The sequence below is a fragment of the Pezoporus occidentalis genome, unplaced genomic scaffold (assembly GCF_034315485.1).
Source record: "Pezoporus occidentalis ecotype Australia unplaced genomic scaffold, CSIRO_AGI_Poc_V1 ctg321, whole genome shotgun sequence".
NCBI lineage: Eukaryota > Metazoa > Chordata > Aves > Psittaciformes > Psittacidae > Pezoporus > Pezoporus occidentalis.
The window spans coordinates 167,179-177,500 of record NW_026915170.1 but is presented as its reverse complement, the minus strand read 5'-3'; the positions used below and the strand labels follow the sequence as shown (position 1 = coordinate 177,500).

The 10,322-nt window shown below is 41.4% G+C and overlaps 1 protein-coding gene across 17 annotated transcripts in view; it reads left to right on the top strand.

The window, feature by feature from the left end:
* Positions 1-10,052, top strand: part of SRRM1 (serine and arginine repetitive matrix 1) — a 16,630-nt gene extending 6,578 nt beyond the window's left edge. For 7 of the 17 annotated variants that reach the window (XM_062628723.1, XM_062628734.1, XM_062628738.1 and 4 more), the window contains 13 exons: positions 125-325; positions 506-709; positions 1,260-1,379; positions 2,850-3,121; positions 3,266-3,346; positions 3,690-3,776; positions 4,432-4,576; positions 4,830-4,871; positions 6,514-6,618; positions 6,969-7,430; positions 8,288-8,474; positions 8,692-8,886; positions 9,084-10,052. In XM_062628723.1, coding sequence (XP_062484707.1) covers positions 125-325; positions 506-709; positions 1,260-1,379; positions 2,850-3,121; positions 3,266-3,346; positions 3,690-3,776; positions 4,432-4,576; positions 4,830-4,871; positions 6,514-6,618; positions 6,969-7,430; positions 8,288-8,474; positions 8,692-8,886; positions 9,084-9,188 — 2,206 coding nt within the window. In that variant the 3' untranslated portion in view covers positions 9,189-10,052. The remainder of the gene's footprint in view (positions 1-124; positions 326-505; positions 710-1,259; positions 1,380-2,849; positions 3,122-3,265; positions 3,347-3,689; positions 3,777-4,431; positions 4,577-4,829; positions 4,872-6,513; positions 6,619-6,968; positions 7,431-8,287; positions 8,475-8,691; positions 8,887-9,083) is intronic. The other 10 variants (XM_062628725.1, XM_062628724.1, XM_062628727.1 and 7 more) reach the window with 10 other exon arrangements.
* Positions 10,053-10,322: the final 270 nt, after the last annotated feature.

Here is a 10,322-nt window from a genome sequence, read left to right as displayed (position 1 = left end):
GACTGCTATAAACAGCACTGAGAGTCTGCCTTATTCAGAAGAGCTCTTGGCTGCTGAATAGCACAGGGTTTGTTATCCTGTACACTCTTTCATTCTGCTATTAAGTGGCACTTCTTTCTCCCAGACGCAAATCAAGGTCTCCTTCCCCTCGAAGGCGGTCGTCGCCTCTCAGAAGGGAGCGGAAGCGCAGCCATTCTCGCTCCCCTCACCACAGAACCAAGAGCCGTAGTGCTACTCCTGCACCAGAAAAAAAAGAGGTGACTCCTGAGCCAGAACCCTCTGTGAAACCAAAGGAGACTGTTGTTCAGGAGCCAGCTTCAAACAGGTAAGTATGACAGCTTTGTGTGCAGAACCGTATTTTACCTTTTAAAAAGCATAAATTATCTTGATACCTGTTTGGGTCTTGGTTTGGGGGAGTACCTACTTCTCCTTGTCCTTCTGCAGGGGCAAAAGAATCCATTTAATATCCTTAGTAAGGTTATTAAAATCAAATCTTTTTTAACAGTGATATCCCAAAAGTTCCTAAACCTGAACCTCCTGCACCAGAGACTAAGGAAACTTCACCAGAACGTAATTCAAAGAAGGAGAGAGAGAAGGAAAAGGAGAAGACTCGTCAAAGATCCCCAACTCGGTCCAAGTCAAGGTCAAGATCTCGATCACGTTCTCCATCTCATTCTCGACCAAGAAGGCGTCATAGATCACGGTCAAGGTAGGACTTCAGTTTATCTTGATACAAAGGTTGAGGACTGAATATTTTCTTCTGAAGGTGCCACTTAATGTAATGTTCTCAGGTAAATAGTGATGTTCTTAGGGGAGTTGAGCTATGGATGTTTTAGGCCAAATGAGGAAGATATTTTTAGTGGATAAATGTGTTTGGGTGTTGTTTTCTTCTTGTCGGTTCATTAGAAGGTGCTCACAGTGACTAGCGCTGACTGGAGGAGGAATGGGGTGCTTACTGCTGAGTATGGCACTTGTTAGATGGCGAGACTTGTGTAGCATTTTTAGGAGATAGGTTTGGTGCTGAAGGTGTAATTACTTGAATTTTCCTCTTTTGAATTATTTTACTATTTAGTAGAGAGGTGTTGGGAAACTTCAAGCACTGAACTTCAAGTGTCTGAATATGTGCATCACAATCTAAATGCTACCTTAATGTGATGCACTTGGAGAAAAGCAACTTCCCGCTCAGTGCCCTGAGGATAAATGTCCTCAAATCTGAAAATTAGATAGTTGCTTTTCATTTGAATTTCTGATTATGACAGGTCTTACTCCCCTAGAAGGCGACCAAGCCCAAGACGACGGCCGTCTCCAAGGAGAAGGAGCCCTCCAAGGCGAATGCCTCCCCCCCCCAGGCACAGAAGAAGCAGATCCCCTGTGAGGCGGTAAGGTTCCCTTTCTTCGAGAGAACTGAAAATGTTACACCTTGAAAGCTGAAGGGGAACATTAGTTGTGAGGAATGTGTGCTCTCAAAGATCCCTTGTTTGTCTCATACTGTCAGGCATATGATTTGAGTGATGTAAATCTGCAGTGTCTTATTTCATAAGTGTGTAGTGGGGAAACATAAAAGTATCTGTGAAACAATTTCTTTTGAGTTGAAATAGTGATGAGAGTTCCACCTTTTGAAAAGGGCCATTTTCAGAATAACTTTCAAACGGCTCTGGATAGCTTCAGTGTAGATTGACATGACACTTTTGCTTAAGTCTGAACGCTTTTCTTTTTTCCCTTTGCCTGGGGAAGAAATCAGGACAAATTGGATTTGCCTTGTTGGGAGTTTTTTAATTACGACTTCCATTTCTATCACATAAAATTACAATCAAAATTCAGTTTTGATGTGAAATGTGTTTCCTCTTCATGTTCTTAAAAAAATTCTCAAGGTCTGCTGTCTGGTGCTGGAGGTTACATTTATGACAGCATAAGCAATTGCTCTAGTAGCAATGATCTGAGTTCTCTTGCAGAGAAAACTGTACTTCTGGCAGTGTCAAAACAGACATTTGCCTTCATAGGAAGACTAGATTCTTACCCTCTTCATAGGAAGAGAATTAGCACGATGCTTCCTGTGTACAGCAGTTGTTCTTTTTTCAGGAAGCAACAGTTCTTCCTTTTTCTGACAAGGTGATGACTATGTTATATTTTTTTCCTTGAGTTTATAAATATGTTCACTTCACACAAATGGGAAAACTGTGGAAAGCATCAAACATGTATTTTGCAAGATGTACAAGAGCTCCCTTTCAGCAAATGTTTATCTCACTCAAGGTAGGGTTTCTTTTTTCCAGGTTCTCAGGAATTCTGCAGCCAAAGGTGGATTCTGCAGGTACACAATTGCAACAGAACTTGCCACAAATTTTGCCGCAGAATTCTAGAGGCCCTGCCTTTTTAAAATTACAAAGTAAAGATGACAGACTAAACCACCAGAATGGAGAGATGGGTTCTGAGTTGTTAAGTTGTCTGAAATTTGTACCTCTTGGTAAAAAACTTCTTAGTGTACTTGCACACTAAACTCTCTTAAAAGAGATCTGTTGTGAAGATCATTCAGTCACATGTGCTAACACGGAGAATTCTCTTAACCATTCAAAAGTCAGAGAGCCCAAACAAAACTAATTGCCTCCAGGACAAAAGCTTAGTTGTAGCCTGTAGATTGACAGAAGGCAAACAAAGGGAACACTAACAATTAACTGTGAAAGATTGGTTGTTATTTTTTCTTCCACAAACCAAGTGTTGAAGGCAGTCCGTGTTTCAGAAGTGCTGCTGTATGTGGCTCTATATATATGTGCTTGCAAACAAATGTAACTTTGTGCTCATGCTCAAACATTTAAGCTGGCTAGTCAGAATCTAATGTTACCTTTGATTTACAGGAGACGACGGTCATCAGCATCCTTATCTGGCAGTAGCTCTTCCTCCTCCTCTTCACGTTCCCGATCACCGCCAAAGAAACCACCTAAAAGGACTGCGTCCAGTCCCCCTCGTAAAACGCGTAGGTTCTCTCCTTCTGCAAGCCCTCCTCGGCGGAGGCACAGACCATCCCCACCAGCAAGCCCACCTCCAAAACCACGCAGGTCTCCAACGCCCCAGCAGTCAAATCGTGCAAGGAAAAGCCGTGGCTCCGTTTCACCCAGCAGAGCATCAGGTGATGAAATAAAACTTGTATCCCAGCAGCTCTATCATTTTGTGCTTTTGTTTTCTCAATGATGGTGTGTGCAGTTTGTCTGACAGAAAAGCATGCAGGAATGTTAAGAGCTGCAACTGAGTTATTTTTGACTTTGTCTTTCAGCACCCAAACATAAGAGTACTGAAAAACGAGAGTCTCCTTCGCCAGCACCAAAACCAAGGAAAGCAGAACTGTCAGAATCCGGTATGGCTCTTGCCTTTCCATGCTGGTTTTGTGTGGGGCTTTTAATCAGAGGTGTTTGTCAAGTAAAGGCAGTGTTAGACTGCTGAGCCCTCTTGGAAGACTAACATTCAAAGCAAGAGTTTTCAGACATATAAAGGTGATCACTCAGCCCTTTATATACAAGCTTTCTTGGGGAAAAAAAAAGCTCAGCCAAAGTGTCTTCGAGCCTCAATGTTATCTTGAGACTGGGGGAGGGGGAAGGAGATTGTTTGATGATCTACTTCAGCATGACTTTGCTTCTGTGTGAATAAAGCACATTTGTATATTTGATTTAAATATTCTGTCCATGCATGTACCTTTTCAGAAGAAGATAAAGGAGGTAAAATGGCTGCAGCGGACTCTGTTCAACAGAGGCGTCAGTACAGAAGGCAGAACCAACAGTCTTCATCTGGTATGGATGATAGAGATTTCCTAAAACTGCATTTGTTTTAGTTTACTTGTGCGGGAAGTAGTTAGCAGTTAGGTTCAAATACTTACTAAAATTATGCACTGCAGTTTTGTTGCAAAACTTAGTTACAGATTTATCACCTGTAATGAAGTCACTTCAGCTGCTGCTCAAGAGAAATAAAGTATAACTTCTATAAGTTAGGATATCTCTCTTGTTAATGGATTTTGATAAAGTTGCATTTTTAAACTCTTGGTGACATACACCAATGTTGTTTGCTGTGGATTACCTAATCTGTTGTTGCAATAGGTTGTTTCCTAATATTTTGGACTCTTTTATACTTGAGATCAGTAAATTAACCTGGGCTTGGTATGGGGTTTTGTTCACTAATATTTTTATAAGTAACTGCAGTTCATCTTTTAAATTACCTGGCTAGTCAAATTTTATGTGGCCAATTAAGTTGCTGCAGATGTTTTTCCTCAGCTCTGATGGATATATTTGTCACTTGAAATAACATTTTTGGTTGCACTGCTTTTAAGTAGAGACTTCTTAATTTTGTGGGAGAGGAGGTTAGTAGTTTAAACTGCAGTATAACCCTAACAGCAGCTGTGTTAATAGTGTGAGAATCATTTTCCAGAGAGTGATTCTTCTACATTTATAGATTCTGGTTCTTCATCTTCATCTGAAGAGGAAAGACCTAAAAGATCCAATGTGAAGAATGGGGAAGTTGGTAGGCGCCGACGCCATTCCCATTCACGCAGTCCATCACCGTCTCCACGCAGGCGACCGAAGGAATCCTCCCCTCGGTAATTCTCTCTTAAGTTGAGCATAACCAAGGTCTTCTAACTGTTCAGTTAATGCTGCTGTTTCTGCTATGCAACTGTCAACAAAATACACAGCAGAATTGTGTCCAGTGTGCCCAACCTTGTTTCAAGGTTGCATTTTTGTTATGCTTGTTTGGTAAGAATTACTGTGAACGTCATTTGAATGTGTTCATTCTTGCCTCAAATACATGGCAGATAGATTTGTTCTGTTTTGTTTTTCCTCCACTGCTATCAGGATGCAGATGGAAAAGAGGTGGCAATCACCAGTGATGAAAAGGTTGGTTAGAAATGAATCTGTTAAATAGGATTTGCATATGGAATATCATTTAGATAAGCTCTCATTTATTTTGTCATAGATAAGTACTTGCCATCCTTTGTCCTTTGGACTTGCACACTCATAGTAAGGTGAGGGAAATTTGGGGTGATTCCTTAACATGTTAAGGAGCACCTGCTCTGTTTCTTTCATTTCTCACTGTTAATTCACGTAAGCTGTAACAGCTAGTCACACCGATGTTATTAGCATCTGCTGATGCCTGAAAACAGCTGAGTGCTTGTACTCCTCAGGAGGTTTCTTACTCCATTTGCACGGGGTTGTAAGGTGAGTGGGTGGGCATCACCTTATGTTCTTGTTGCCACTGGTGTTCTGGCTAACAGCATTCCGTACATTTGCAACAAACTATTTAAGATCTTGATCTTCTGGGTCACAGATAATTGTCATTTTCAAAAGTCTCATTCCTCAATACATTACATACTTGGAACTACTAATGGTAGTAGGCTAGTAGTGAACACCTACTTTATTTTCTCTTGTGTAGAAAGTATTGTTAACACTTCTATTTGTGAAATAGTTTGCTCACAGAATACAGGGAGGTGCAGGAAGCTGGGTGCTTGATGGGTTTATTAATCTGATACAGTGACCATTGCGAGCAGTCTAATGAAGACCTAGCTAGAATATAGTCACAGCATGCATGATGTATGAGATTAAGGATGACTACTGCAAATGCAAACCATTCTATTTATGGATCTTGTCAAACAATTCTAAGTAAAACACTTGAATTCAAAGATCTTAATTTGTTCTGCAGCATACTAAATTCACCTAGGGCCTCCTGTGTGAATGCACATTTAATTAGGACTGCCATGACATTTCAAGGCTGGTGGGTCTTCACATCATAAAAGTTGTTTTTTGAGCAAACTCTTTAACTGTAAAAAAGGGTTAACTCATTGCCCTGGAGAACAACCACCAGTGTATTTGAAATCAAATAATTTATATAGCTGAGCTGCTTTGCGTTTTCATTACTCTTGTTTTGTGCTTTATCCAGTCATTTTGTCTTAATTGTGTTTTTGAAAAAGGAATGTTTTACTTTACAAAAAAATAATTTCCTGGACTTTCAAATGGAAGAAATATTTTGTATTTGATGAAAATGTCTCCTCGCTGAAGTTTGCTGTAAACCTTGCAGAGCAGAAAATGCCTTGTTTTATGCATAATCCAGATAGCTGCACTTTAGCAACAACTTTGATTTTTTTCCCTCTATTTCAATAAGTAATTTTGGATCTCAGAGCCATAGATACAGGCTGTGTCAAGAGTACAGATTCACACTGTCTAATCTGGTCCAACATCAAGACTGCTGCTGAGGGCAGTTCTGTGCTGCTGGACACAGCTGGGCATTCCAGGTTCTTTTCCTGGGGTGGGATATAGCAGTCACATCACTGCGTTACAACAAAGAGGTGGTTTTGATTTTTTCCACTCGTAGTTCTAATAGAATCTCATGTTGAAGTGCATGCACAGAATCACTTGTACAGTGAAAGCAGAACAGAAATAAATCTCATGTTGAAGTGCATGCACAGAATCACTTGTACAGTGAAAGCAGAACAGAAATAAATCTCATGTTGAACGTCACTGAGCCATCCTTTTCTCTCTGCAGCAGGAGGAGGAGAAGCCCCTCACCCCCGCCGGCACGGCGGCGACGCACCCCTTCCCCTGCCCCTCCACCCCGGCGCCGGCGCTCCCCTTCGCTGCCTCGCCGAAGGTAATGTACTGCATTGTATCACAGAGTGGGGGCTTCTGCTTTTTTGACTGCCAGCTAGGACATGGAAATAGAAATGCCACCATGGAAACCGAAATGCCAGGGTAGCAGTTCCCTGATTCCCAGCTTAATGAGGGGAGTGTAGTTTTGCTGGTGAGACTGGCTGTGGTAGGTGTGTGGCCTGGTTATCATTTGATTGCTGTAGCAGATACTGAATAACACCCATTCAGGTGATTCTGAAAGTTTGGTATTAAATGAAGTTTTAAAGGGTTTTTAGAGTTCTTTTTCTCTGCAAGGCACTTGTAACTAATTCACATGCTCATGTGGCACCTGAACATTGGTTTTTTCCATAGGTCTCCATCACCACCCCCACGCAGACGCTCACCTTCTCCACGGAGATACTCTCCACCAATACAGAGGCGATACTCTCCTTCACCACCGCCGAAGAGAAGAACGGCCTCTCCTCCTCCCCCACCTAAACGGAGGGCATCCCCTTCTCCACAGTCCAAACGCAGAGTCTCCCATTCACCACCACCAAAACAGAGGTGCTCACCCACTGCTAAAAGGCGTTCTCCTTCGCAATCTTCCAAGCACCGGAAGGGATCTCCTCCCAGTAGGTCCAATCGGGAAACACGTTCTCCTCCACAAAACAAAAGGCATTCACCTTCACCACGGCCTAGAGCTTCTCATACCTCTGCAAGCCCACCACCACCGCGAAGGGGAGCTTCAGCTTCACCCCAGAGAAGACAGTCTCCATCTCCAAGCACTAGACCCATCAGGAGGGTTTCAAGAACGCCAGAACCTAAGAAGACAAAGTAAAAGAATCTATCTTTGGTGGTGGTGGTTTTGTGAGGGTTTTATTTTTTTTTCTTTGGTTGGATGGGTTTAATGCACTGGGACTAGCAAAGAATTGTGATAAAAAGGTTCTCATGTCTTTAGGTTCCTCAAGCATTGGTGGCTCTGTTGGGTTCCACAATCATAATGCTGATTTTCAGAAGCTTATTAGGTTGGAAGCATCTACTAGAATAAAGTGCAGCACAGGGAGGGCACTGAAGAGGCTTTATGCAGAGTGAGAGGGGTCTTTTCATAGCACAGCAAAGCACTGGGATTGAGCAGGCGGAAAGAAGTTTGTGAGTTTTGTAGCTAGCTTTGTTTAAAAGTCAGTAATGCTTCTCATTAGCTCAAAGCCATTTCAGAATTGGTCATCCAAGATAAACTGCTAAAATTCTAATTCTACATGTTTTTATTTTGGTGTGTTGCTGTTCTTACAAGCAGGCAGTCAAAAGTGCTGCTGGCCTCTTAATTTGTTCAGAACGACAACGTAGCTGCATGGGATATCTTGCACTCTTTCTCCATTGGATTAAAAAATAGTGTTGCTTTTCTCTTGACTTAGTGAGGTTATAAATTAGTCATGTGAAAAGAAAGGGAGTAATCATTTGTAATAGTATTGTTTGACAAGCTCTCAAGTTGCATTAACCTTTTATATTATGGATCCATGGTGGTATTAGATTATTCTGCCCTTTGGAACACATGCTAGTGAAGGAACTAATCGTGTTTTGAAGTGGCAGCTTAACCACCTCCTAATCACATACGTTCATTTCACATTTTCGTTACTCTTTATTTTCTTGGTTTGCCTCTTAACATCTCTGATTGTGGCTCTTGTGTTTTGAAGGGCTCCAACGCCAAGTCCGCGATCTGCAAGACGGGTGTCTTCATCACGGTCTGCATCAGGATCACCTGAGCCAGCACCCAAAAAACATCAAGGACCTCCATCTCCCACTCGGTCTCGTTCTCCTTCTGCAAACTGGTCACCTGAAAAAAAGGCTAAAAGCCCAACTCAGAGCCCATCACCTGCAAGGGTACTTGTTTGTTAATAAAAGCAGTGGTGTTTTGGGTTATGTGACAAGTTACTTTCATGAAGACTTAGCTGCTGAACACCTCTGAGGTTATTCATGGGGTGGGGGAAATAATCCTTGGAATAATTTAATAATTTAAAACTTCTTAAAAAGACTTTGTAACATGAATTTTTCAAAGCTGAGGACTGAGTTGTAATACCTGTTGAATTGTTTGTTACAGAATTCAGATCAAGAAGGGGGTGGGAAAAAGAAGAAGAAAAAGAAGGATAAGAAGCATAAAAAGGATAAAAAGCACAAGAAACACAAAAAACATAAGAAGGAGAAGGCTGCAGTGGCTGCAGCAGCTGCTGCTGTAGCTGCAGCAGATACCACCTCAGCACAGGACGACCAGGAAGCTGAGACAGAACCCAAAAAGGTAGGAATTTGGTACCTTGTTAAGAGTCTGGTATAAGAGGATAGATGGGGGTGGATACACCATGCTCTTCATGTCCTAAACTTGTTTCAGAAATGGAGCTTGGTGTCTCTTGGTGCTAGGGGATTTGCAACACGGGGTGGGGGGCTGCAGCCTGGGTCGGCTCTCAGTGTGTGAAGAAATGCTTTCTCTATTTGAAGGAAACAGAAAGTGAACCAGAAGACAACCTTGATGATCTAGAAAAACACCTGCGAGAGAAGGCACTGAGGTCGATGAGGAAGGCGCAAGTGTCCCCACCATCCTAGGCCGAATCCTTTGATATAATGTACATTTTATTTGGTTTGTACTCAGAATTCAATTTCAAATTGCTAAATGTGTTTGAGCTTTAGAATATAACATTTGTTGTAATAATTGCTAGGTTGAGGTTCACCATGTACAAAGGGCATGGATTTACATTACAAGAGGTGTCCACAGTGTACTAGTGACATTCTTTCATTGGCAGTCAACATAATTTCATTTAGAGTGAGACTTTTTAGAAGCAGTAGGATTTTGTTTTGAAGGTTTTAAACATGACCATCGGTTCCCTTAGTTTCTTTGAAATTCAACAAAGCCTTTAGTGAGGGTCTCATTTGACTTCTTTTGTATCCACTTATGTTATGCTACTAACCTCTGTGGTTTGTAAGCTTGCCCAGAAGTAAAACCACTGCAGAATTACCAAGGAAGTACTGATCTTTTAATGCTCTCTACTGTTGCCTGTGTAGTCTCCATGAAAGCGTATCAGGAGTAGCAACATAGAATGGTACATAAATGAAAGCATGTTGTTTACCAGGACACTGTGGGTTTATACTGATGTTAATTTGGAACACTGGAATTTCATTTGTATTTTTATGTTCTTTTTTTTAAAGGGCAGTTTCCATGATCAGCAGTCCCAGAAAAAATTCCTTCAGTTCCATGAATTTTGTTTGTGAGCTGTCATTGCCCCACTCATAAATCTTGTCTCGTTACGGTTCTTCTCAATGGTATAAGCAACTTTCAGAGTGCTCTTTGAAAGGCTGAGGAACCCAAACTTTGGATATTGTCATGTTTTCACTGTTTTTTTTTGTTTTTGTTTTTTTAACTAAAGCTATATAAAGCTTGTGGATTAAACAAAATAAATTTCTAAATTTAAACAGATGTTGGCTATTTTTATATGAACATTTACATTTGCTAATCAGCTTTCTTTTGTACAGGGTTAATGAATACACAGATAAGAAAAAGTATTTGATCCAGTATGCTGGCTTCTGAAAAACTGGGGCTTTTGGTTTTTAAGTGCCCTGGGGCAGCAGAAACAGCCCTTGGTTAATTCAGCGATGTTCCTGTTGTGTCTGCACCCGGCCAGCTCTGTGAGGATGGATAAGCTTGAAGCAAGCAAACAGAACATTTGCTGGTGGAAATTGCTC